At 41.2% G+C, this 27,588-nt stretch overlaps 2 protein-coding genes and 1 long non-coding RNA gene across 4 annotated transcripts; all 3 read right to left on the minus strand.

The window, feature by feature from the left end:
- Positions 1 to 3,830: 3,830 nt before the first annotated feature.
- LOC122043903 (proline-rich receptor-like protein kinase PERK2) lies at positions 3,831 to 8,182 on the minus strand. Its single transcript, XM_042604467.1, has 2 exons — positions 7,850 to 8,182; positions 3,831 to 4,235 (listed from the first exon to the last, which is right to left on the minus strand). Exons 1-2 carry the CDS (start codon positions 8,180 to 8,182, stop codon positions 3,831 to 3,833), a joined length of 738 nt encoding a protein of 245 aa, XP_042460401.1.
- Positions 8,183 to 10,825: 2,643 nt separating this feature from the next.
- LOC122039886 lies at positions 10,826 to 12,179 on the minus strand. 2 transcript variants are annotated; one of them, XR_006128420.1, is made up of 3 exons: positions 11,556 to 12,173; positions 10,999 to 11,303; positions 10,826 to 10,867 (listed from the first exon to the last, which is right to left on the minus strand). It is a non-coding gene; the product is annotated as an uncharacterized LOC122039886 (long non-coding RNA). The 2 variants fall into 2 exon arrangements; XR_006128419.1 differs by lacking the exon at positions 10,826 to 10,867 and having other exon boundaries at positions 10,953 to 11,303; positions 11,556 to 12,072; positions 12,163 to 12,179.
- A 1,138-nt stretch (positions 12,180 to 13,317) lies between these two features.
- Positions 13,318 to 14,066, minus strand: LOC122043904 (sec-independent protein translocase protein TATB, chloroplastic-like). The gene is made up of 2 exons (XM_042604468.1): positions 13,823 to 14,066; positions 13,318 to 13,463 (listed from the first exon to the last, which is right to left on the minus strand). The coding sequence occupies exons 1-2, from the start codon at positions 14,064 to 14,066 to the stop codon at positions 13,318 to 13,320; spliced, it is 390 nt and encodes a 129-aa protein (XP_042460402.1).
- Between the last annotated feature and the right edge of the window lie 13,522 nt (positions 14,067 to 27,588).

The raw sequence follows: 27,588 nt of genomic DNA on the forward strand, positions 1-27,588 counted from the left end.
CAGGAGGGGTGCAAATCTAGAGCCCGGATTACACTGAACTAAATTGACTCATGTGCGAGCACGACATGCGCACACTGAATGTCGGATCGATTGGGGTAAAATTTGCCCAAGTGGACCAACCATTGTTGCTTGTGTAATGGATGCATTAAAGTAAGATTAATGCAGAATCAAAACGGTCGAGTGAAACACTGGCGTTGATCTTAGCTCATATATAAGGAGGCTGCGAAGCAGCAGAAGCTCTCCTCCTATGTCTTGAAACTTTTGCTCGGTGAAGTGTCCCGTGATAGTTCGGGTACCACTCAGTTTGTCATGACCACCAGTGCTTGGTGGGAATCACGGTTAACCATTGTATCTTGGGAAACAGACGACCCGCGGAAGCCTCGAAGCACAGCCGAAGGTGGGAGAATATGTTTCAAGGAAACTGCGACTCTCGCAGGCTTCGGTCCATTCGGTCACTCGATTTTTTTGCCCGATCGGCTTGCTCGGTCGTTTGGCCTTTCTGCTCGCCCGACTGGCAGCTCGCTCGGTCGCTCGGTCTTTCTGCTCGCATGACCGGCCACTCGCTCAATCGCTCTGCCTTTATGCTCGTCCGGCCGCTCGCGTCACTCGCTCGGCTATTCGCTCGACCACTCGGTCTCTCTGCTCGTCGCACTTGGAAAAAATCAACCCTGGCTAGCAGCCTGAAATTATCAGCTCATGTCATTTCAACATATAAGTAAATTTAATTCGGTGAATTTAAATTCAGCTAATACCCGTAAATCTTCGGCCGCTCAGGTACTCGTTAATCGGGTCAACAGGTAACTGATCCGTTGATATAATTCCGGGCCGGTCCAAACCGGCTGCCTGTGGGCAGGTTTACAAGCGGGAGAACATAAGCGAAGGCGAAGAGGAACAATGGCATGGAAGCGGGAGAACAGAAGTCACAAGCCGCCAGAAACCTCTTCGCATCGTGTTATTCCGATGACCTTGGCCTCCATCCTATGAAATTCTATCGAAATTGATGCACTATTTTCATCGGATAGTTCCAAGTTATATCATGGGCGGGAGAACCGGACACAAGAGAAGGCCAGGTTGCACAAAGGAATATCCATTCTAATTGCAACCCTAGGCATGAGATATCATTTGAACACACAAATTATACCTGGATGTCATAAAAGACATTATAGCATCTTATAGGTCTGACAAAAGAATAAAGATGACTTACGCTGAACAACAGCGAATGTCAAAAAACTCAAAAGCTGAACAAGTCAAGTTACTAGAAGATATTGAAGATTCTGCTGATGAAGAAGAAAAACAAGAGCGCTAGTTTGTCAATTAAAAATCCTAGATTCAATCAAGTCAATTCATCAGAACAGTAATTAGAGGAAAAGGAGGCAGAACCATCAGTTAGAACAGACGAAAGCCGATAAATCTGAGCTAATATGGGTTATGATAGGTCGGTTAGTTGGACGACATGGAGGTCATGGACGAAAAAGAAAGGAGCAGCCCATAACTGAGTGAATGTATAATTAGTAGGGTAATGATCGACCAAATAAAAGGTTTTCCGCAGATGCCCAGTCAGATGACGTCTAATCGAGATTAGAAGCACTTAGCCTTAAATGCGTTCGGTTGAACAGAGCCCAACCGAGCTTAAATGCACTTAGCCTTATACAACTTTTAATATATTACCGGGCGCCGAATGAAAGCCGAGTGAGCACCCGTGTGCTTATATGCGCTCGGCCGGACAAAGCCGTCGTGAGCTTAATGACACTTAGCCTTATACAGCTTTTAGTATATTACCGGCCGAATGAAGACCGAGCTAGCACCAATGTGCTTATATGCGCTCGGCCGGACAAAGCCCAACCGAACTTAAAGGCACTTAGCCTTATATAGTTTCTAGTGTATTACTGGTCGAGTGAAGGCCGAGCGAGCACCAATGTACTTATATGCGCTCGGCCAGACAAAACCCGACCGAACTTAAAGGCACTTAGCCTCATATAGTTTCTAGTGTATTACCGCTCAGGTGAAGTCCGAGCGAGTACCAATATGCTTATATGTGCTCGGCCTGACAAAATCCGACTGAGCTTAAAGATACTTAGTCTTATATAGTTTCTAGTGTATTATCGGTCGAGTGAGGGTCGATCGAGCACCAATGTACTTATATGCGCTTGGCTTGACAAAGCTAGACTGAGCTTAAAGACAGTTAGTCTTATATAGTTTTTAATATATTACCGGCCGAATGAAGGGTGAGTGAGCACCAGTGTGTTTATATGCGTTCGACTGGACAAAGTCCGACCGAGTTTAAAGATACTTGGCCTTATACAGCTTTTAGTATATTACTGGCCGAATGAAGGTCAAGCGAGTACCAGTGTGCATATATGCGCTCGACCGGACAGAACTCGACCGAGCTTAAAGGAATTTAGCCTTATAAAGCTTATAGTAGTACATTCTCGACCGAAATATGCTTAACAGAATGTACTCTCAATATATACATGACCGACTTGAGTGACCGACCGAAACATACTTAGCATAATGTATTCTCAATATATACACGACTGGTTTGAAGGACCGGCCGAAACATATTTAATAGAAGGTATTCTCAATATATATATGACCGGCTTGAATGACCGGTCGAGACATGTTTAACATAAGATGACATACAAGTAGTGAACAACTTTATGACAACTTGAAAAATTTGGCGGGAAATATTTTCTAGAAGTTTCTTCAGTTACGGGGACATATATATTCCTATTGATATTTCATTAGGAATATGAGTTACGATAAAAGAGGTACATCTAGGGTAAAAAAAGATTCCTTGAGAAATTATTGCACGAAGCCTAAAGTGGTACTTCATCTTCTAACAAACTCTAACAAATCGGGGATCACCTCATGACTACGGAGGTTATATGAGATAGTAAAAAAGGGGAATCCTCTCCGTTGGTAAGGTACACAACTCAAGCATCCGAAACTATTTCTGAGTACTTTCAATACTGTACTTTTGCTTCTTCTTCCACCTTTGAGAGAAAGAATTGACTTAAGTGTTGGAGGGTCTAGCCAGAGATCCTCATCCCGGTCTTAGGTTACTAATACTTTGTTGGCTCGTCTCACTATGCGTAGGATCGTTGAGGAGCTCTTTTGGATCTTTAGGAGTTCATCTTCCTTGAAATCATCTGATTCTATCGGGAATCTGAGAAGACGGAACTTCCGGAGTGACGTGTCTGGAATATTGACCGCATCTCCATGACCCGGATGGTGAGCTATCTTCTGTGTTGACTGAGTCGTCAGAAGTCCTCTAATCAACAGTACCTGTAGCTAGCGATCGAGTTACCCCAGTCCCTGGTACCCCGATGCTCGAGGCGGGTCTCACGAATATATAAGCAACCGAATAATAATAGGACAATGAAACAAATAAAAGAATGAGTACGATGACGTACCCTGGCTTGGGGGGGGGGGGGGCGTCCTCTGGTGGACCGATGAACTGATCATAACGCTTGGCCCATCGCAGCGGGCAGAGATGATAAGTTGTCCAAAGTTAGCCTCCTTCGATATGAAATATAATGATGAATAGGAATATCATATATAAAAAGGGGAGCGATAACCTCCCTGTACCTTGGCCTGCAGGGATGAGACTTTCTATAGCCTAAGGGATCGCATTATATGGAGAAATGAGTTGACACATAACTGGGGATGATGCAAGTCGGAGGTCCCACAGAGCTAAGGAGCAAGAACATATCAATGGCTAGAAGGTCGAAATCATATTGGCTCGCAGGTCGGCCACCATATCGGCTCACAAGCCGAACACCCTAGCGGCTCGCAGGCCGAAGTAGATAAATCATACGAAACCTAAACACTTAGGTGGCGACTGCCCCAGAGGGCGATGACTGTGGACGAGGCGACAATGACGGTCGCTGAAAGCGGCAAGGGCGACCACTAGAGGCGGTTGTGGTAGTCATCGGAAGCGACGACGGCGGTGACCGCCGGAGGCGGCTGCGGCAGTGGTCGCCGGAGACAACTGTGGTGGCCGCTAGAGGCAGCAACGGCGGTGACTGCTGAGGCGGCTGCAGTGGTGGCCACATGAGGCAGCAGCAACAACTGCTGGAGGCAACGACGATGCTCCTCGGCGGCGTAAGCGCCGGAGGGAGGGGGAGGAGATGGTCGTGCCGTTCATCCTTACCAATGTCAGTGGCAGCTGGTGAAGGAGGAGGATGTGGCGTGCCTCCCTCGCGGCGGTGACGAGTCTCAGTCGACGACGCCGGCTTGGATCAAAGAGGAGAAGGGAGAGAAAAGCAGAGGTGGTCTTGCTAGCCGAAGATGGTCGGCGCCGGAGATACGGAGGAGGAGCGACGTCGAGGGCAGAGTTAATGGCGAGCCAGGAAATGGCGTCGTCTCACGGCCCAACCCCCCTACTTGGCGACGGCCTAAACCCCCTCAAACCCGATGCCCCCCCACATCTTGAATAGTGCACTTATAAACCCAAAACCCTTAATATATGAAATGACAAAAATGACGTCCATCTTCTCCCTTATTACCTTTGGGCCTCATGAGTATATCCACATCATAAGCCTCCCCTTTAAGTCTAGTCGAAGTAGGCGCAAGTCTGACTGACTAGATAGTCTGTCGCGAAAGCTAAATCGCTCTCGATATTAGGGTCACATTGCTGAACCCTTCGTATAATGCCACGCACACGGTCGCTATAGTAATGGTGTCACACGAACTGGTAAGGATGCCGAGCGGACTATGAAAAATAGTACCAAGTCGATAACCGGACAGATGTTGAGCGAGGGGCAAGATGTCAAGCGAGTGGCGAGTAAAATGATAGTCGATTGAGCGACAAGCGGGGTGTCGAACGCGCGACTGCGAGGATGTCGACCGGGCAATCAGAAGGACACCGCTCAAGAGGAGAGATGTTGGGCCAGCAATGCCGAGAGTGCGACCGCAAAGATGCTGATCGATGGATCGGGAGAATGCTAAGCGGGCCACCAAAAAACGTCAATCGAATAACCGTAAAATGCGACTGGGCGACCTAAATGCCGAACGAATGACCATAAAATGTTGACCATGCAATCACAAAGATGTCAGAAACTACAAACGAGTGGCTAAGCGAATGGTTAGGAGATAAGGATTGGGCGGCGACAAAAGTGTCGACCGAGCGACAAAAATAGTACCGAGCGGATGCCAAGCAAGCTATTGGGCGAAAACCAAGTGAGCGCCTGGGCGAATATTGAGCGAGTGACGAAGCAGCGCCGGGCAAGAGTGGTGCCCGAAAACTAAGCGGGAGCATAGCCCATGAAATCGAATACGCACAGAAATGAAAATAGTGAGCTGAATGGGTGCATCACCCATGAACTGAATTGGAATGTGGCCCGTGAGTCGAATGCGCACATAAACGAAAGTCGTAAACCAAACGGGAGTATCACCCGTGAGATGCTTTGATCCGAAACCAGTAGACATACTCTTGTCCACGACCATGAGAGATAGCTCGACCAAGCCCGGAGGAGATGGATGCTTTGATAAGCTGGTCCGTGACCAGTGGAGATCGCTCGACCCCGAACGGAGGAGATAATCCGCTAAGCTGGTCCGAGACCAGTGAAGACCGTTCGACCCTGAATGGGGGAGACAGGAGATCCGATATGCTGGTCCGCAACCAGTGAAGACCGCTTGACCCCGAACGAGGGAGATAGGAGATCCGATATGCTGGTTCGAGACCAGGGAAGACCGCTCGACCCCGAACGGGGGAGATAGGAGATCCGATATGCTAGTCCGAGACCAGTGAATACCTCTCGACCCCGAACAAGGGAGATAGGAGATCCGATATGCTGGTCCGAGACCAGTGAAGACCGCTCGACCCCAAACGGGGGAGACAGAAGATCCGATATGCGAGTCTGCAACCAGTGAAGACCGCTCAACCCTGAATGGGGGAGATAGGAGATCTGATATGCGGGTCTGCGACCAGTGAAGACTGCTCGACCTCGAACGGGGGAGATAGGAGATCCGATATGCTGGTCTGAGACTAGTGAAGACTGCTCGACCCCGAACGGGGGAGATAGAAGATCCGATATGCTGGTCCGAGACCAGTGAAGACTGCTCGACCTCGAATGGGAGAGACAGGAGATCCGATATGTGGGTCTGCGACTAGTAAAGACCTCTCGACCTCGAACGGGAGAGATAGGAGATCCGATATGTTGATCTGAGACTAGTGAAGACCGCTCAACCCCAAACGAGAGAGATAGGAGATCCAATATGCTGGTCCAAGACTAGTGAAGACTGCTCGATCCCGAACGGGGGAGATAAGAGATCCGATATGTTGGTCCACGACCAGTGAAGACCGCTCGACCCCGAACGTGGGAGATAGGGGTTTAACATTATCGCTCGACGGCTGGTGGAGACATGGGTTTATAGTCGACACTCAACTTTTAGAGCTCATGGCTCTAATATAACTCAAACCCGGTCGATCAGCTCGGGAGTCTCCGACTCAAGGGTTTATAGTCGCCGCTCGACTTCTAGGGTTTATAGTCGTCGCTCGACTTCTAGGGTTTATAGTCGCCGCTCAACTTCTAGGGTTTCTAGTCGCCGCGTGACTTCTAGAGCTCGTGACTCTAATATAACTCAAACCCGGCCGATCAGCTCAAGAGTCCTGACTCAAGGGTTTATAGTCACCGCTCAACTTCTAGGGTTTATAGTCGCCGCTCAACTTCTAGAGCTCGTGGCTCTGATATAACTCAAACCCGACCGATCGTCTTAGGAGTCTCTGACTCAAGGGTTTATAGTCGCCGCTTGACTTCTAGGGTTTATAGTCGTCGCTCGACTCCTAGAGCTTGTGGCTCTAATATAACTCAAACCCAGTCGATCGACTCGGGAGTCTCTGACATTGAGCCCATGGCTCCAATATAATATAAACCCGGTTGATCGACACGAGAATCTTCAACATTGAGCTCGTGGCTCAAATATAGCTTAAACCCGGCCGATCGGCATGTGAGTCTTTGATCGGGGAACTATGGCAGATCCTATGACCGAAAGAGAATATAATAGAAAAGCTGACCTATCGACCAACATAGGATCTGACTCAATTCCTCGACTCCCGAATACCCGTGGAGTGAGGAGAATATGATATGCTCGTCGAAACCCACCAAGGTCATGAGTATGGTCGAATTTTTCGGCGTCTTCCATCTTCACGTTCCAGATCAGGCAAAGTTCCCACAAACTGCACTAATATGATCCTGTCGGGAATCTGAGAAGATGGAATTGCAGAGTGACGTGTCTGGAATGTTGACCGCATCTCCATGACCCGGATGGTGAGCTGTCTTCTATGTTGACTGAGTCGTCAGAAGTCCTCTGGTCAACAGTACCTGCGGCCAGCGATCGGGTTACCCCGATCCCTGGTACCCTGATGCTCGAGGCGGGTTCCACGAATATATAAGCAACCGAATAATAATAGGACAATGAAACGAATAAAAGAATGAGTTCGATGTCGTACCCTAGCCCAGGGGGGCGCCCTCTGGTGGCTCGATGAACTGGTCATAACGCTTGGCCCGTCGCAGTGGGCAGAGATGATAAGTTGTCCAAAGTTAGCCTCCTTCGATATGAAATATAATGATGAATAGGAATGCCATATATAAAAAGGGGAGCGATAACCTCCCTGTACCTTGGCCCACGGGGGCGTGACTTTCTATAGCCTGAGGGATCAGATTATATGGAGAACTGAGTCGATATAGAACTGGGATGATGCAAGTCGGAGGTCCCATAAAGCTAAGGAGCAAGAACATATCAATGGTTTGAAAGTCGGAATCATATCAGCTTACAGGCCGGACATCATATCAGCTCATAGGCCAAACACCCTATCGGCTCGTAGGTCGAAGTAGATAAATCATACGAAACCTAAACACTCAGGCGGCGATTGCCCGGAGGGAAACAACTGTGGACGAGGCAGCGATGGCGGGCGCTGAAGGCAGCGAGGGAGGGCACTGGAGGCGGCTGTGGTAGTCACTGGAGGCCGCCGGAGGCAGCTACAGCAGTGGCCGCCAGAGACAGCTGTGATGGCCGTTAGAGGCGGCAGTGGCGGTGGCCGCCGGAGGCAGCAGAAACAACTACTGGAGGCGACGATGCTCCTTGGCAGCGTCAACGCTGGAGGGAGGAGGAGGAGATGGCCGTGCCGTGCATCTTTACCAATGGCAGTGGCGGCTGGTGAAGGAGGAGGACGTGGCATGCCTCCCTCGCGGCGGCGACGAGTCTCAACCGACGACGCCGGCCTGGATCGAAGAGGAGAAGGGAGAGAAAAGCGGAGGTGGTCTCGCTAGACAAAGATGGTCGGCGCCGGAGATGCGGAGGAGGAGCTACGTCGAGGGTGGGGTCGGCGGCGAGCCAGGAAATGATGTTGGCTCACGTTCCAGCCCCTGCTTGGCGACGGCCGAAACCCCCTCAAACCCGAAGACTCCCCCCCCTTTACATCTATGAATAGTGCACTTATAAACCCAAAACCCTTAATATATGGAATGACAAAAATGTCCTCCATCTTCTCCCTTATTACCTTTGGGCCTCATGAGTATATCCACATCATCATTGTTCATCCGTATTAGCACACCTTCTCGCAGATTTCAGATAGGATCATGAGCGACATGAGGGTGAGGATAGTTCTATAGTGATTCTTTTATTCACGATATAATTAGTAATTTGAGGGTAGATTTTTTCCTACCCTAGAGAGAATGATGTGGAAACATAAGAAAAATTTTAGTCTTCAATTATTTTGTCAATTAGAATTTTAAGAGTATTTTCATCTTTACAATGTTGAGTCTTAAGTCTATTTAAATCATTATTTAGTTGGTTTTAGGTTTTAAGTTTTGAATCAATAAGAATTTGTGACCAAATCGTTTCTTAGTTTGATTTTTTATCTCCTGGTATTCTGTCGAATCAACAGGATTTAGAAGGTTGTTTTCGTATTCGTGCGTGAATCAACAAAATCGATAGTCTTATGCTATATTAGTTAGTATCAGAGTCAAATTAATCTGTGCAATCAAGCCTTCAAGAAGACAACAACGCATCTAGTAAATTAATTAGGATGAACTCTCTGTTGGATCGTGAAAGCGCGGAGGGAGGGGGGGGGGGGTGAATAGCGATCATTTAAAAATTCGAAAATCGAGTAAGCAGCGGAAACATAAAATTAAACACAACACTAACACAAACCAATTTTACTTGGTTTGGAGCCTTCAGCGACTCCTACTCCAAGGCCCGCACGTGAGAGTGCTTTCGTTGGGCAATCACTAATAAATCGTAATAAGTACAAGAATTTATGAAAATACCGACAACAATAAAATAAAAACTTAATCACCTAGTTGTCAGAGAGGCTTCGCGGCGTAGCAAGAACATCTTAGAAGCAACGCGCACGAGAGTAGTCGTAGCAGAAGTTGTTATCCTTTGCTCCAGGTGGTGGCCTCCTTATATAGGAAGCTCCGGGCGCCCGAATCCCTTCCGTGTGCCTGGAGTGTGACATCAACCCAGCCAATCATCACGCTCTACGTTGCGTCGGGATAGAATTTACATTCCGGGCACCCAAACCACTATTTTCCAGCAACTCAATTTGTTGTAAGAAAATATTAGTTTGAGGCAAATGCAAATTGTACTACCCTACAAAACAAAGTGTTAGCACAATTATAGAGTAGTAATTAAATTCCGTCTCACTGAGACCAGAATCTAGTCACTATCTCAACTTAGATTACCGAAATGGTTCTAAGTTGGATCGACGCGTAAGTTCCCTGACTAGGAATGCGTCCTCACCAAGTCACTCCTTTCCAGTGACTTATCTTAACTTACCTGCCAGACATCAGATTAGCCCGTCGACCTATCTGCACTTCGTGTCAGCTATCAAGTCAGCCCATTGACCTAGCACTACAACAAAAACCCTCATAGACATCGATTTTCCACCGGTGTCTATTACATTTTCGACCGATGTCTATGAAGGCGATGTAAAAGGTCTGCCATTTTAGACATCGGGTTAAAATCGGTGTAGTATCACTTAACGACACCGGTGTTCGAATCGATTATTAACCGGTGTAGTATCACTTAACGACACCGTTTCATCAACGGTGTAAAACCGATGTAATATTATATGCTAATAACATCAATTTTGGCAGTGGTATACGACCGATGTAATATTGGTTAATGGCACCGGTTTTGCAGCGGTGGAAAACCGATGTAATATCAGTATTTTTTAACAATACAAATTTGATTTCCAAAACAGTGAAAAACCGATAGTAACAAAAAAAATACACAAATATTCATAAATTATACAAATATTTTTCATTCAACAGTATCCATAAAATACACAAATATTCACAAATTACATAAATATTCTTCTTACAACAGTATCCATAAAATACACAAACATTCTTTTTACATCAAAAGCTAATAGATATCAGAATCAAGGTAGAACATTCTTTTAACAACACATCAAAGTAGAACATCGTGAGTCAAAAATCAAGCTGAAGCTACATTAAATTATGAGAATCAGAATCTGTTCAACTTGCTATACTACTCCATTCTTCTTGCGCCTTTCATTTCCCTAATCTCACCGCTTTTCACCTTCAAATGGCTAGTTTTCTGAGTTAAAACATACACTGTTCTAATCTGCCAAACAAAAGTATCATTTGGTCTACTTAACTACAGCAAAGAACAAAAACAGAAGAATTATACATGCTGCAGAAGTCCTAGAATATCACCATCAGAAAGAAATTGACATGGGACAATATACGCAATTTACATTCCATGCAAATGCATGCATCATCCAAAGTTTTCAAAAATCAAATACCTTTCCTACTCAAATGTAATCTAGCATGCATTCAGCCCACTCGAATCACACTTCATCAATTTCAACTCTGGAGTACTTGAGATTTGTAAACTGTAAAAACACATAAATAATATATTAGTAAACCAAGAACAAAAATCATAGTTGAAAGAGAGAAGGGAAGTTCGTTTTAGACCAAACAAATGGTATGCTGCAACTTAACTTAAGAAGACTGTTTCCACAACCTCCAGATTCCTTGGGTGGGCAAGGAATGTTGCTTCCATGATTCTTAGCCTTGCTATCAGACTCAACGGTGGATAAAGATGAGTTATCTGGTCGCTCGCCTATAGAACGTCTCTGTCTTTTCCCAACAATTTTTCTGATGACATACTTCTTTGCCCTCTGTCTCCTACCAGCCTTGGAGGAATCAATTGCAGGTGTCTGAGAAGCAGTTCCCTTTACTATCTTTCCATAACAATCTAAGCAAAGTTTGTAAGAGCAATTTGAGCAGCTTCTGTGAAAATCCACTAGTGAAGTCCTGCAATAATTACTGGTTCCAAGGGGGAAACAAGAAAAGAAAACAATATCAATCTAGTGAACATTTTAATGCATGATGAGACGATAACAAAGAACAGAATATGACCTAAAAATTAGAACTTGCTAAAGCAAAATAGAGGCACAAGTTTACAAATGACCATCTAAGAAACAGGGTCAAGACACATTATTTAGTTATTATGTCCATGATTTCATAAACATAGAAAATTACGAAATTCTCAGAGATGTTATAGATGTGAAGACATACCAGTTAACAAGCTCATTGTGAGGCTCATATACTCGAAGAAGTATACCAGAAAATCCACCTTCTAGATGATAGATCGATCAAGAGGATATCTAACTGGAGGAAGAAACTAGGCAATTGTTTTGAAGCTTACCTTGATCCCCTTGCTTTACTTCGAGCTCATTTAATTGGTTCTGATAGATATGTTTCAGCAAGGGAAGCAATTCAGATATCAAGCTATATGTGTGCTCCTTATTATTAAACTTGTTTTGACCATTTGCCAGTTCCTGAAGATGATACAAATTGCATATGCACATAAAAGTTCTAGACTAGTATGAAAGTTGACAGAACCGTCTCTAACTTAACAATAATTGGCTAGGCAGTTAACCTTATGCTAGTCTTCTTTAGCTCCAAGAGGAGAACAAGTTGGACAATCCAATTGTCCATGACTAACAGGGTAGACAGTTGTCACATCGACAAGACAAATCTCATCACTATCGGCATGCTCAGTCTTCCTATGCTCCTGAACAATTTCAAGATCCTGAAGATCACATAAATGGAAACTTTCATGACAAAACATTCTCAAAGTAAATAATGTTCATAAAACTTTGCATGTTAAAAGTAAGTAAACCTTATAACCATCTTTAGTTCGACTTCTAGAACATGCTTTGCAATCACAAAGACAAGCAATCTTTACCTCCTTTTCAAGCATACCAGAGTACCTTGATAATACAAACTACATCCGATAAATAGAAGTAGTTTTTTTTATGTATAAGATCCTATATCACTGATATTAAGATGTTCAAGTCTAAAAAGGATATGTGATTCACATCCTGTTTTCACAATATCAAAAAGCTAAAAGAAAAAAAAATAAATCAAAAGCATTTTGCCAATATGGTTCAATTCTCTTCCTGTAGACAAGGCATGCCATTTGAAATTTAATCACAAACAGGGTGGATATACAAACAAGATCACAATTCAAGCCATTGGATGTGAATATAGTAACAACAATATAGCTCAACCAGAATGAAACTTCACCAAAATAACAAAAGCAATCTAGCTCAACTCATAGTGAAACTTATACTCATAAGACAAAAAGGTAATTTAATAATATCAAAATCAAACCAAATCATGAGAAAAAGGCTCAAATAAGATTAAAGCACAATTAAGATTAACCCAAACCTCAAATTAACTTGGATTCATCCTACAATAAATCAAAATTGATCTAAAAATCTCTACTGAAAGTCCTAATGCAAGTGTGCCTTGAGTGACCCTCCATAATGATAATCCATTCAAATCAAAGCTTCTCATACTAAGGAATATAACAGAACCTGCAAACTGAATCCAAAATAAATAAACTATATGGTATTCAATTTAGGGAGTAAGAGTTCACAATCCAGCCTGATGACATAACTAGACCATCAAGGGATACAGAGTGTGATTATATCCAATGTAGAATTTATATGCTTTCGGGACCAAGAGATACCAATTGCAAAACTAATCAGGTAGGCTGGAAACCTAAAGCCATGCTTCCCAGATGGCCGAAAGTTTAACAATAAAAATTTGTTTATATGTACCAATATATTGAAGTTTCATCGACTTTAATCTAGTAACACACACAATAGGTAACAACTTGTAGGACACATTTGGTTATAGATTAATGGGTGTCAATGAAAGAAATCTTTTTGTCTTTGTGAAATGTTAATATCATGATTGGTTAGCTTATGCAGATTCACAGGATTTCCTATGTATTTCTATCACATTTTCAACGTACAGATGAATTTATCTACTGTTCAAAGAAGGAACTTGCCTCAGCTAGGCCTTTAGGGCCAAATAGCAGCAGAGCTACCACTCCAATAACCAATGCTTCAGGAGCACCCACTCCAAATAAAGAAGCACGAACAACTTTACCATGAATTTTCACCTTTTTCTCTGCCAAACAAGTAAAAGAACATCAAACATATTTTCCAAGTAGATTAGACATCTGTGGAAGTCTATGAAAACAAGAAAGTAAACCCAGCAGCAGGAATGAATCAGCTACAAGTAGATAAGCAATTTATACATAAAAGCAAAAGATGCTTAATTTAACTATTTAATAAGAAGAAGAAGAAGAAGAAGAAGAAGAAGAAGAAGACTAGAATGAAGCTTAGTATTAGTGATGGGTTCCGGAAATAAATGCATCAGCGTGACCGAACCCCTAATCTTCCCAGAATTAGGTATGCACACGCAACTCTCAAGCAAAGAACTCGTTTTTCAAGAAGACCGAAATCTTATGGAGGACAAGGAGTTACCTTTGCGCGTAAAGTTTCCAAAAGAAAGAGGCCTCACCAGCGGCTTGAGGTCGTCCCACAGCGGGGGTCGAGGCAGGTGGAGTGCGGAAAAGAATCTGCGGAGATGAGACGAAGGTGGGATTTTGGGAGAAGCCCTAGAGGGCAGACGGGAAGAGATGAGGAGGGCCACCTTCATCGAGTGGGAAGAGGAGGAGAGGGAGAGGGAGCAGTAGCAGAGTGATGCGAGGACCGTTGCAGAGCCCATCGCGGTGGAGGAGAGTGTAACGACCCAATTTTCCCTATTCTGAGTTTCAAACGTCCATAAAAATGCTTGAAAATACTGTTAAAATATTCTAGAAATTTTTAGGAATTTTTAGAGTATTTTTACGTAATTTTTGGAGGTCGTTTAGTATTTTTACAAAACCAAAGAAGTTTAAGCAAAAAAGTGTTGGAGAAGAGGTTCGAACCCGCGACCTCGGGTCGGACCAAACCAAGCCAAACCGGCTTGACCAGCTGGGATAAGAGATTGATGTTAATCTCATATAGAATTAAATAAGGTTATAGTATAGTTGGGTTATATCCGAATACTTATAAAAGGAAATAAGTTTTGGGATTTTAAGAAAAAACCGAACTTTTTCTCCCGAAAACCTAATTTCCTTCGCCTTCTCCCTCGCGACGGCGCAAGTACTCTCGGCGGAAACCTAGAGCGAGCTAGGGTTGGAGATTCCGGCGCCGGCGAGACTTGATTCCAGCCGTCCCTCATCCACGGTGGCTGTTCCCGACGGAGAGAAGCCCGAGAGCTCCGAGAACACGCCGGGAAAGCTGCTACCCGAGCCCTAGAAGCCCTCCTTCCCTTCTTCTCGGTTGTAAGTCCAAGAAAGCAAGTAAGTACTACTCACCTGCGGTAGGAGTTGTTTCGGATTTCTTTATTTTTTTTCTTTGATTCTTCCTTGCTTCCGAGGTCTAGCATGAACCCTAGAATCTTAATGTTTCACTGCACGGCAAGTTTGACCTTTCCTTTTCATGAGCATAGCAAGTTAAGGTCAAGAAATAGTGTTCTTTGTTCTTTTTGAATACAAAGCATGTTGTAGAGATTTTTGGTCCTATTGGGCTCTCTGCCGTGAGTCATAAGGGAAGAATATGAATTATTAGGTGTAGTTTTGGATGCCCTAATTAATGTTCCGAGTATGAACAGATGTTAAGCTCAAGTTGGAGTTTTAATTCTTCCTTTGTTTCGGATTGTGATGTACAAAATTGTGGTTCTGTTGTGGGAAGTATAGTATTACCTTGGGTGTCATGAACTCATTGGGATTTATGATTTTCCATGGCAGTTTTCCATACTTGTGATTTTCTGTTACATCGTGATTCTTGACTTAGGAGTCGGATTTAGCACATATCACATATATATATATATATATATATATATATATATATATATATATATATATATATATGCTTGCTTCAATTGTTAACTTTTAGGGTAGAATTTCTGTGGTCATGTTTTCTTAGTTAGTTACGGCTTGGTTTTGGATTTTATTCCAACATTTTAGTTTTAAAATTGTTTAAGCACTGTAGGTTGGATTGATTTCAACACTGCGGTGTAGATCTGTTAAAGCATTGTTACGATACCAAGCTTGAAACCTTTCATGATTAGTAAACAAAATCTTGATTAGTTAGTATGCAGACTTATTTTTCTTAGCATGCTCAGTTAGTTGCAATTCAACTCCCTACCTGATAGATATACTTTCAGTGTTCAGATTTGCTTTCCTTTGCTCTATCTTACAACATGTTTAGTAAGTCCAAGTTAGCATTCTATGCCATGTTTTTACAGCATGTTTAGAAGTATTAAAGTAGCATCCTTTGTCTATTTTACAGCATGCTTAAGAAGCCCTAAAGTAGTATTCTTTGTCTATGTTTTATAACATGATTAGAATCCCTAAAGTAGCATTTATGCCATGTTTTTACAGCCTGATTGAAAGCACTAAGTAGCATTCTTTGCTCCATTTTACAGCATGATTAGTAAGCTTAAAGTTGCTTTCTTTGCTCTATATTATAGCATGATTAGTAAGCTTAAAGTTGCTTTCTTTTGCTCTATTTTATAGCATGATTAGTAAGTTCAGATTTGCTTCTTTTCCTTTGTTTTACAGCATGTTTCGAAAGTTCAGATTTGCCTTTCTGTTGCTTTGTTTTATAACATGCTTAGAGAGAGTTTAGATTTGTTTCCCTTGTATTGTTTTTATATAGCATGCTTAGTTAATTGTAATCCTATACTTGTTAGAAATATATCTAAAGGATTCTAATAAGCTCTAATAAAGGATTATGAGAAGTATGAGTAAAGAAAAAGACCAAGGTCTAATTAAAAAGAGATAACAAGTAAATTAAAGTAAGAGGCTAGTACCCGACATCCAAGAGCTTGTCGTTAAACAAATCCAGGTGACCATTTCCGAGGTCTTGGCCCTGGTAGACCGAGGTCTGCTCTTTTAGGATTGGTGGCTCGCAACCCCAACCTATTAGGGAACGCGCATGAGTTGGTACTAGGCCTGGGCCCAAGAAAAGAAAACCAAAGTAAAGAAGTAAAGTAAAGAAGTAAAGTAAAGAAAGAAAGAAGAAGAAAGTAAAAGATAGAAATTAAAAGATTAATTTCTAACACAAGGATACAAGAAATGAAATAAGTTCCAAGCTTAGAATAGATAAGAATGGTTAGTTTCTTTAATTCTAAGTTACATAGTTAGTTTCTTGTTATTCTGCTTGATACTGAGTATGATTTGTATCTAGTTCATTTTCTGTATACCATGAGCATATGCAGATAGTTTTAGTATTTCAGTTTCAGTACTTATGCATTTCATTTATGCATTTCGAGTTTTGTGAGATAGATTAGTACTTACTAAGCGTTTTCGCTTATAGATCTTGTTTTCTTTCCTCCTACTGCAGATAAAGGAAAAGCTAAGATATGAAGGGAGGCGACAGGGTGGTGGTGATGATGGATGTGTGTGGTGACTGAACTATGGAGAGGTCCAGAGGGGACTAGCAAGACTTATTTATTTAGAGTTTATGTCTAGTTCATTTTCCTTATTTCTGTTAAGAAATTATGAGTTTATGCTTGAGTTTGAAGTGCGTTGTAGCTTGTTATGCTTTGTTCTGAGAGTTTTGAGTTTAATTCTTATTGCTAGTTTAGTTTTTGATTAGAATATGATTTATTAATGCGTGGTTGTGAAGAATATTGTGATCCAGCCGCATGTGGCTGTGTATATCTTTTATGTATTGTGGATTTGGTCACCGGTACAGGGGAGACTCTGCCGAATTTTTCGGTGGGAATCCCTCTGAACTGTGATAAAATCTACCTGACTCTAATTATAGAGTCAGTGCCACTAGAAGGGAAGTTATAGTTAGGTAACAATCTCCCTTAGAGAGTAGTGGTAAGAAAGGGTGGTTGTTACAGAGAGACTGTTTTTGGTTTTTCCTTCTTCTTCTTCTTCTTCTTCTGCTCCTTCTTCTTCTTCTTCTTCTTCTTCTTCTTCTTCTTCTTCTTTCAAACAAGTAAAGGAAAGTGCTGCAAAATCTAAACTCGAGAGCAAAGAAGCATACGTAGAAAGCAACCACCACTCCAGCCACGTAATCGGAGGGCAGTTTAATGGAGGCACTAAAGAATCCATGGAGGTAGAGATCTTGCGACGCAAATGCAACACCTGATCACAGAACAAGGTAAGTTCAAAGATGTCCCTTTCTTTTTAAAAAAAATCTTTTAACAGAACCTATTCGCTGGTCGAGGGAGAGGCGGACAGTCCGACCGTCGCCGTGAAGCATGAGGTTGGAGTCTCCGAACAGTTGGGTGTAGCCTTCCTCAAAGGAGATGGTGGCAAGGTTGGGCAACTCCGGGAGGAAAGCGGCCTCATGGGAAGGGAGCAGAACCAAACACAAAAACAGGAGGAAGTAGAAAGGAAAAGATAAAGTATGGACTACCGGAATGCGAAGAAGGTCTCCTCTTCTCACCCAAAGGGAGGAGTTGGAGGAGATGCGGTGTGGTTGGACGGAGAAGCAAGGGCATCGTGTCTTGATCCTGATCGGGAGAGGAAGGGGTGTCGATCTAGGAAGGGGAAGAGGGAGATGAGGTTGAGAGAGATGGTCAGAGGTTTAGGTTTAGGTTTAGGCTGAGAGAGATGGTCGGAGGAAGGGGTGCGATATAGGTTTAGGTTTGGAGGGAACTTCACAGTGTTGCAAATTTTGGGTTGTGGGAAAATTAAAATATTTTATTTTGATTCATTAACACCGGGTTTTAAAAACCCTATTAAAATCGGTGTCTATTAACGAAAAAAAGGTGCTCATAGACGTCGCCTAAAAAATCAATGTCTATGAGCGAAAATCTGCGCTCATAGACACCGATTTTTGGAAAACCCGGTGTAAAATACTCAAAGCCATCGGTTTTTGCTTAAAATCGTTGTTGTTCCACCGATGTCTATGAGGGTTTTTGTTGTAGTGTAGCTGGATTTCGTGCCAGACATTCGGTCAGCCCGTCAACCTGTTTGGACTTCATACTAGCTATCAGGCCAATCCGTCGACCTAGTTGGGCTTCGTGCCAGCTATCCGGTCGACCCGTCGACCTAGTTGGCCTTCGTGCCAAATATCTGGTCAGCCTGTCTACCTATCTAGAGTTCTCCTGCATACTCAATCAAGGTGTTAGATCACACCAAACCTAACTTAACATACTTTATCATTCATCAAAACCTGAGTTAGATCGTTAGTGCTAACCGCACCTATTGGTGAGGTTAACACTGACAATCTAACTCAGGTTTTGATGAATGACAAAATAAGTTAAGTTAGTTTCGTTGTGATCTAACACTTTGACACATTGTGCAGGAGAAGTCCAGCTAGGTCGACGGGTCGACCGGATAGCTGGCACGAAGCTCAGCTAAGTCGACGGGCTGACCTGATAGCTGGCACGAAGTCTGGACTGGTTGACGAGCTGACCGGATGTCTGCCACAAAGTCCAGCTAGGTCGATGGGCTAACTTGATAGCTGGTACGAAGTCCAGACAGGTCGACAGGCTGACCAGACATTTGGCAGGTAAGTTAAGGTAAGTCACTGGAGGGGAGTGACTTGGTGAGGACGCGCTCCCAGTTAGGGAACTTAGGCGTCGACCCAACTTAGAACCATTTCGGGAATCTAAGTTGAGATCATGACTAGATTCCGGTCTCGGTGAGACGAAGTCTAATTATTATCCTATTTTATTATATTTGTGCTAACTTTTATTTTGCAGGGTAATTTAATCTTTATTTTGCCTCGGACTAACATTTTCTTGCAAGAAAAGGAATTTCTGGAAAATGGTGGTCCGGGCGCCCGGAACTGGTCCAGGCGCCTGGAAGGCAAAAACTTATCCCGTCGCAGATATGAAGTGCGCTGATTGACCAGGCCTACGTCATGGTCTGAGCGCCCGGAAAGGATCTAGGCGTCCGGAAGGGATCCGGGCGCCTAGAGCACTCCTATAAAAGGAGGCTACCTCCAGAGCTGAGAACAATAACTTCTTCCTATGACTATTCCATTGCGCACTGCTCCTGCGATGCTACGAGGCTGCTCCGACAACCTACGATTCGAGCTTATTATTTTTCTGTTGTCGGTATTTCATTCCTATACTTAACTTTGTAATCAATTTTCGAGCTGCTAGTGAATTGCCCAATGAAATCACTCGACGAGTGCGGGCCTTGGAGTAGGAGTCGACGAAGGCTTCGAACCAAGTAAAACTGGTTCGTGTTAGCGTTGTGTTTTGTCTTTCCTTTCCTCTGCTTACTCTATTTCGTACCCCCGCCCCTCTAGCGACTTCTATGATCCAACAAGTGGTATCAGAGTAGGTACCGCTCTGATTTGGTGCAACCACCAATCAGACAAAGGGGGTGAAATTCTTTTTCGTTTTTTTAAATTTTAAGTTTACAATATAATCCAAACTGGTATCATTACCTTTTTGAAATTTTTTTTCTGTAGTAATTAAGCTGAACTGGTGCAACACCAATTCAGTTTTAGATTTTTTATTTAATCCCGCACTACTAATCCAAGACCAAGTCTTGGGATTTTTTTTCTTGTTTCCTTGTGTGCAAGATCAATGTCTCAACTCGAAGGTTTCAGCACAGTTCCTTCCCTTCTTTTCAACGGTGATGACTTCCCCTACTGGAAGAAACGAATGGAGATATACTTAAAGACCAACTTCGACTAGTGGTTCAACGTCACTCGTGGCTACAAGGTGCCTGTCGACAACTCCGAAAATCCATTGGGCCTGGAAAAGTGGAATCCGAACATGAAGAAGAAAGCCCAGACGGATTTCAAAGCATTCAATACACTGCAATGTGGGCTGACGAAGGAAGAACTGAACCGAGTGGGACCACACTAAAACGCCAAAGAACTATGGGACAAGCCCGTCGAACTACACGAGGGAACCAGCGACGCCAAGGTAACGAAACGAGACCTTCTTTTAAATAAATTATTTAATATTAAAATGCAGGAAGGAGAATCCGCGAGTCAGTTCCACACGAGCATCAAAGACATCCTCAACGGACTTCATGCTATCGGCCACCAAATGGAGAACCGCGACTTAATCAGGTACGCTCTAAACGCATTTCCTCGAAATGCATTGTGGGCATCTATCGTGGATGCCTACAAGATTTCGAAGAACCTTTCTAAGTTAAAACTAGATGAACTATTTTGTGAACTTGAGCTACACGAGCAAACTAACGCTAGAACCGAGAAAGGTATCACTTTGTTTGCAGGTTCCTCCAAGGAAAAGACAAAGACCAAGTCTGAACCTGAAGATGAGTCTGACTAAGATTCAAAAGACGAAGAGTACCTGGTGAACTTGGTAAGAAAGATGTTCACCAGAAGAAAGAAGAACTTCAGCAGAAAAGACCTGCAGAAGATCAACTCCACAACCGAATCAAGAAACGTGACCTGTTTCGGATGCAACAAGAAGGGTCACTACAAGAACGAGTGCCCAAAATTGAAGAACGACAAGTCAAAGATAACTAAGAAAAAGACACTCAAAGCAACGTGGGATGATTCGTCTTTAGAAAAGTTAGAAGCCGAAGAACAGAAGTACTAAAATCACCTCGTGCTGATGGCTCGTGAGTCAGAATCGGAGGACGAATCGGAAGATGGGTCTGAACTCGAATCAAGCCACGAGTCCGTACTCGTTTCCGAAGGTCCTGATGAGGTAAATTTCTATTTAAGCAAAAAAAATTTAAGGTTATTTCATGTTTGAATAGAAAATTAACCGAACAAGAGAATAAAAATAAAATGCTCCTTAAGGAAAACCAACAACTCAAGGAACAAATTGAAAAATCAAATCCAAATCAAGTTTTAACACTTGAGGAGGAAAATTCAACACTAAAAACTGAAATTATAAAACTAAAAGGGCTTTTAGAAAAATTTATAGTTAGATCTAAAAATTTAGATCTTATTTTAAATAATCAAAAAGCTGTATACAATAAATTTGGACTTGGATACAAGTTAAACTCAAATAAATCATTTATATTACTAATAACTCAAAATAAAAAACAAACCAAAAATTGAGTTCCGAAAGCGTGTTTAAACACGCAAGTAGGAATTAATAAATATTATATACCTAAAAATAAAATATATTATGTAAAATCTAAAAATCCAATTCAGAATTCTAACTATAAAATTAAATCAACCAAACCAAAATCAAATAATAGAAATAACTGTAGAACCAAAATAAAACCAAACTATCATCAAGTTGATTACAATTACAAAAGTAATAGACATAAACTCAAAACTAAAATTTAACCCAGATCAATAATTCAGGGGGAGGCTCCAAACTAGTTGGCACCTCCAAAAAAAAATAACCTACCCGACAGGATAATTAGGATTAATTTAAAAGGGGACTAAGTTTAACTTGACGTACGGTACTAGTGAAGTTTTGGATGATAGTAGGTTAGAGAAGCTCAGTCTATGCATGTCTAGGAAGATATGTATTCGACTTGGTGCATTTGGCTGAGTGGAACTAACTAAAGCAACCCCTTACAGATCCTAATTAGTTAGACCAAGATTTTGTACTAAGTTCAGTGGATAGGACTATTTGAAAAACCTCGAAGGCATGATTATTCTAATGATGTCCAGGTGACTCACCATAGCCCAGAAGTTTATCCAAAGAATGCTTGTTTGTTGAGCTTAAAGCTAAACCTAAATCTAACATAAAGTTAAACCAAACCCTAAAACTGAATTTAATTCATCTCACAAAAATTATATGTTTCCCTGATTGAAAATGTAGATCGGGTGAGATGACTAAGGACATCAAATCAAATCGAATCAAATCAAATTGAACCAAATTAAATTAAATTAAATTAAATTAAAAAATTATTTAAAAAATTAATTTAACATAAAAATTATTTTAAAAATTAATTTAACTTAAAAATTATTTAAAAAATTATTTTAACTTAAAAAAATTATTTTAAAAATTAATTTAACTTAAAAATTATTTAAAAATTTTTTAACTTAAAAATATTTTAAAAATTAATTTAACTTAAAAATTATTTTAAAATTTATTTTAACTTAAAAAAATTATTTTAAAATTTATTTTAACTTAAAAAATTATTTTATAAATTAATTTAACTTAAAAATTATTTTAAAATTTATTTTAACTTAAAAAAGTAGTTTAAAAATTAATTTAACTTAAAAAAATTATTTTAACTTAAAAAAGATTATTTTAACTTAAAAAAGATTATTTTAAAAATTAATTTAATTTAAAAATCATTTTAACTTAAAAAAATATTCATTTTAACTTAAAAATTTATTTAAAAAAATCTTTTTGACTTTAAAAAATTATTTTAACTTTAAAAATTATTAAAAAAATCTTTTTAACTTAAATTATTACAAAAATTATTTTAACTTTAAAAATTATTTTAAATCATTTCAACTTGAAATTAAATTGTTTTAAAAATTATTTTAACTTAAAAATTATTTTCAAAATTTATATTAACTTAATAATTTCTTTAAAAAAAATCATTTTAATTTAAAAACTAATTTAAATTATATATATATATATATTTATTTATTTATATATATATAAATCTTGTCAGAAATCAGGGGCGCTCGCCCCTGGTATTGCCTTCTGGGCACTCGGAAGGCAGTCCGGGCGCCCCGCCCCGACACTCTGCTCCAGGCACCCGAAGCCAGTCCGGGCGCCCGGAGTGCCCTATATAAGGGGCGGCATGGGCGCCCCCAAATTCTTGCACCTCTCCTTTCCACTCTTGCAAAGGCTCTCACCGAGCTTTAACGCAAGAGGGATTAAATTTAAAAACTTTTTCTTCCTTCTTCAGTTATTACACCGCTGCAAATCAACCAAGGTCATCATTTCTAGTATTTTTTCACGATGCATTGGTAAATTCTCTTTCCCTTTTCTAAATTTCCTTAAATAAGCATTTTCTATAATTTATTGCTTAGTCTAGCTTTCCTTTGATAAAGTAGGAAACGTTCTAATACTGGTATTGGGCCCTCTACTGCTAGTACCGATCCTAGGTTTCCTACTGAAGAACTTAGGATTATGTTTAACTCTACCATTTATATGCCTATATGGACTAGGTGTATCGATAGACCATTTTTTATATGCTCTTGCATCCCAACTGTAAAGGTCATTGACTACTACAACTTGTAGCGTCTTGTTTACTGTACCAATTTAGTTAACATAGGGATCTACCATTTGGTTAGAGTAGATGACCTTCTATACACTACTAGCGTAGCTGGTATTGATATCACGCTATCCCCTGTTATCATCCAGACCTTTTTAGGTCTACGATCATCTGCATGCACTTTTCAATGCTACCCTCCTAGGGATCTACCATTTGGTGATCATTACTCGCATATTACTCTTGATACAATTTATTCATATTTTTTTGGGGGAGAGCGAGTACCCACTATTACCCTGTTTAGGTTAGTCTCCCTTCGAGTCTAGGGATATGTCCTCTATAGGGTTTTAGTCTCCTGTATTTTGTCGTTAACCACTCGCGACGTCGCGATGATGCGTCCATTTTACTCTTTTCTCCTTTATGCCTTTTGCCATAGATTAGATATAGATATTAGCCTACATATCTTTCATGCCATTATCTACTAAGCCGGAGTCACCACCAGCGAGTGGGTTTATATGTCATGCTGCCATATTTTGACAGCATATATTGCCTCCTTAGATATTGATATCATCAGAGGTGATTTCCGAGCCCTGACCGAGTTTGACGTTGTAGGATCTAGGAACTTCTCTTTAGGTGATATCCATACCGATGATGAGGGTGTTCTGTCCTGGCGAAGGGGGCACAACACCAGCCTGACCCAGATGTAGTGTAACACCCCAAATTTCCTCAATTAGAGTCCTAAAAGTAATTTTAAAATATTTAAAAATGCTATAGAAATATTCTAGAGATTTTTATAAATTTTTAGAGTATTTTTATGTAATTTTTGGAGGTCGTTTGGTATTTTTATTAAACGAAGGAAGTTCGACAAAAAAATGTCCAAGCCGAGGTTTGAACCGGAAACCTCGGGTTTAAGCAGAAGTTCGTTTAACCAACAGACCAGCCGCGAGTTTCTCAGTAAAACCTGAACCCAATAGTATTTAAGTCGTAAGAGAACCCAAAGTTAGATTTAGTTATAAAGGATTAGGTTTTCTTTCTCCCGAAACCTATTCCCTTCCTCTTCTTTTCTCTCACGCAGCGTCCACGACTCCTTCTCGGGCGAAATCGCAGCCGCCGCCAGGACTCCTTCCTCTGGTGGCCGGCGAAGGTTTCCTTCCGGTGGATCTTCACCAATTGAGACCACCTCGGCAGGAGGGCCCGTAGGCACGAGGAAGCGGCCGGGGAAACTCAAGCTTCGCCGCAAACCCTAGATCTCTCTCTTCTTTGGTTGTAAGCCCAAGAACACGAAGGTAAGTCGCTTACTCACCTGCGGTAAGAGGGGTTCCGGATCTGGTTCTCTTGAAATGCGATGTATATCATAAATTTTGGTCTTGAGATTTCTGCCGTGTGCTTCAATGAAAGGAAATAGGGTTTGCTTGTTTGTTTGTTTAGCTTATAGTTTGCTTGCTTCAGATTTTTGCTGTTCTTGGCAGTGAGCATGAGAAACAATGCAGATTTTGGGTTCCAGTAGCAATTCCCTTTGTTTCTGCCGTGTATTAACAGTGGTCCTTTAGGGCTGCTATATTTTCAGTAGAGCAATATATAGAAATTCAAGTTGTGAATCAGTTTTGTAAAGGTTTATGTTTTAAACTTTCAGCAAGTTTAATTTGGTGTTAACAACAAGTTTAAATTTGAATTGTGCCACAAAAAGGGGCGTGATTAGAGGAGCTTACTGCCAGTCATGCTGTGCAGTCTTCATATGTTTTTGTTTACAGTGCACGAGTAGCTATTTTCCTGCTGTTTAGACCTTCATATGTTATGAATCTGCACAAGCAGATTTTTCTGTTCTTTCCTTGCTTGGAGATGCACATGAATAGATTTCTAATTTTGTTTCCCTTTTGCTTTTAGATGTGGATGAGCAGAAATAGCATACATATATACATGTAGGAACTTAGTTTTGGTTGTCCTCTTCTTTGCTGCCATGTGTAGGAATAGGCCTTTTAACGAGCATGCAGTAGAGTGGTTTTGTGCTGTTGGCATTTCCATTGCTTAGTTTTGATATAGATCCTTCCTTATTAGTTTTTATGCATGCAGATTTCAAGTTTATGTAGCTCCAATGAGTAGGAACAGCTATGTCAGTTCACGTTGCAGTTTTGGGTTTCCTTTGCATTATAACAAATCTGAACAGCTTTCATTTTTGCATGCTTAAAGATTTCAGAATTATTTTCCTTTGTTTTAAATCTGTTGTAGCATGTTTGAAGAAGTTAGATATGCTTTCTTTTGATTTGTCTCTGATATAGCATGCTTATAGAAGTCAAATTTTCTTTCCTTTGATTTAATTCTGTTGTAGCATGCCTATATTCTTTTTAAGAGTTTAAGAAAAATATAAGAAAGATAAAGAAAAGAAAGAAAAAGGCCAAGGCCTTAAGTAGATCCTAAAGTCAAGACTTTAGGGATTTTGGCACACAAGGTGCTAAAGAAAATGCCGAGGCATTATATAGAAATATTAAAAGATAACAAGTATTTTACTTTTATCAGTGACATTGTGCTGGACTCTCAGTTGTCCTTGGGTTGGGCTCCCATAGTCGTCCCTAGGTTTAGATAACCTAGTAGTAACGGCACGGCCGACGGTCAACGACCCGAGGGTCGCCAAATGGGCCGCCGAATGGGTGGGGTCGTTACAAAAGTAAAAGCACAGTTGTCGGGCCCAAGAGAAGTTGATTATTATTTTGAAGTATTATAAGTATAAGTTTTTGAACAAGTAAAGCAAGTTTTACATAAGTATAAAGTATTAAAGAATAAGTTTTAAACAAGTGAATTAAAGAATAAGTTTAGAACAGATGAATTAAGTTTCACTTTGTTTTAAAATCAGCAAGTTGAGTTTTCTTTTATGCTAGCATGTTATTTAAATTAGCTTACTGTTCTTTGCTATTTTCTGAGCATGAGCAGCTTTACATGTTTAGCATTTCAGCATGTCTTGTTCTTTTATTAGTAGATGTGCATGAGTAGTCTTCAGTAAGTAATCAGTTAGATCATGTTATGGATGTATGTACATGCATATCGAGATTTTGTGAGTTAGATAGCGCTTACTAAGCATTTTGCTTATAGTTTGTATTTCCTCTTACTGCAGATACAGGAAAGGAAAAGATATAGAAAGGAAGGCGACAAGGAGGTGTTCGAAGGATGTGTGATGCCAGGACTATGGAAGCCTTGGGACTTAGTTAAGGATTTGTCTAGATTAATTCTTTATTTAGGATGATAAGAAAATTAGGAAGTAAGAAGTTGTATTTCATTATTAAGCTTCCGCGTTTAGTTTCTATTGTCTTTTGCTATGTTAGAAGTATTTGAGATAGTACATGATATTTTGATGTGATTAGGACATAGTAGATGAATTGTGATATGGTGTGATGAGTTGTGGTATTGTTTTCTTTATTTTGGATTTATTATACTGTGTGATTGATTGATATGTGTTCCAGCCGCTTGTGGCTGAGTATATATTGCATGTATTGTTGAATATGGTCACCGGTACAGGGGAGACTCTGCCGAAATTTTTCGATAGGGTTTCCATGTGATTTTTAATCATACTGGTTAAGTAGAGTTAGTAGTTAAGTAACGGTCATCCTTAGAGAGTAGTAGTAGTAAGAAGGGTGGTCGTTACATGTAGAGCCAGATGCCCAGGAGGAGGAGGCAGGGCAGGATGAGTTTATGATCGCACTATTCAGCGAGGTCGCTCCTGCCCTAGCACCGCCTCTAGTTCGAGCACCACGTCCCGCTCCTCGCATTCTAGGCGACCGAGTTGTCGGACTAGAGCTATCTATGACGAGTCCCCGCTAGAAGGTCCCCAATTTTCACCGAGGTATGCGTCAGGAGGTCTTCGACTTACGATGGGATATACGACAGGAGGTCTTTGACATGAGACAAGATATGTGGCAGGAGATCTCCGACCTTCGACGTGACCTATCCAGCTCTCGAGAGGATGACCGGACTCGTTACTCTAAGTTGATAGCATTGTTACGGTCCTTGGGCTTCGAACCACCCCCTTCATCATCCTAGTAGATTAGGCGTTATTGTATTTTCATCCTGACTATAGTATATTAACTGTAGTATATATTGAGTTATTGACCTTTATTTCATATATTGTTTTGTCATGAATAGACTAGGATTCTTAAATTGCAAAATAATTTTAAA

Source organism: Zingiber officinale, chromosome 2A (assembly GCF_018446385.1).
Source record: "Zingiber officinale cultivar Zhangliang chromosome 2A, Zo_v1.1, whole genome shotgun sequence".
Lineage (NCBI taxonomy): Eukaryota > Viridiplantae > Streptophyta > Magnoliopsida > Zingiberales > Zingiberaceae > Zingiber > Zingiber officinale.

What these genes read in the sequence shown, in the direction of transcription:
- LOC122043903 (XM_042604467.1), bottom strand. Translation starts at nt 8,182, where the DNA reads ATGCCACGTCCTCCTCCTTCACCAGCCGCCACTGCCATTGGTAAAGAT. An exon ending in CGCCTGAGTGTTTAGGTTTC is followed by an intron (nt 4,236 to 7,849) that starts GTATGATTTATC and finishes CTTTGATCCAAG; the next exon opens with CCGGCGTCGTCGACTGAGAC.
- LOC122043904 (XM_042604468.1), bottom strand. Translation starts at nt 14,066, where the DNA reads ATGGGCTCTGCAACGGTCCTCGCATCACTCTGCTACTGCTCCCTCTCC. An exon ending in TGGAAACTTTACGCGCAAAG is followed by an intron (nt 13,464 to 13,822) that starts GTAACTCCTTGT and finishes CTTGTTTGGCAG; the next exon opens with AGAAAAAGGTGAAAATTCAT.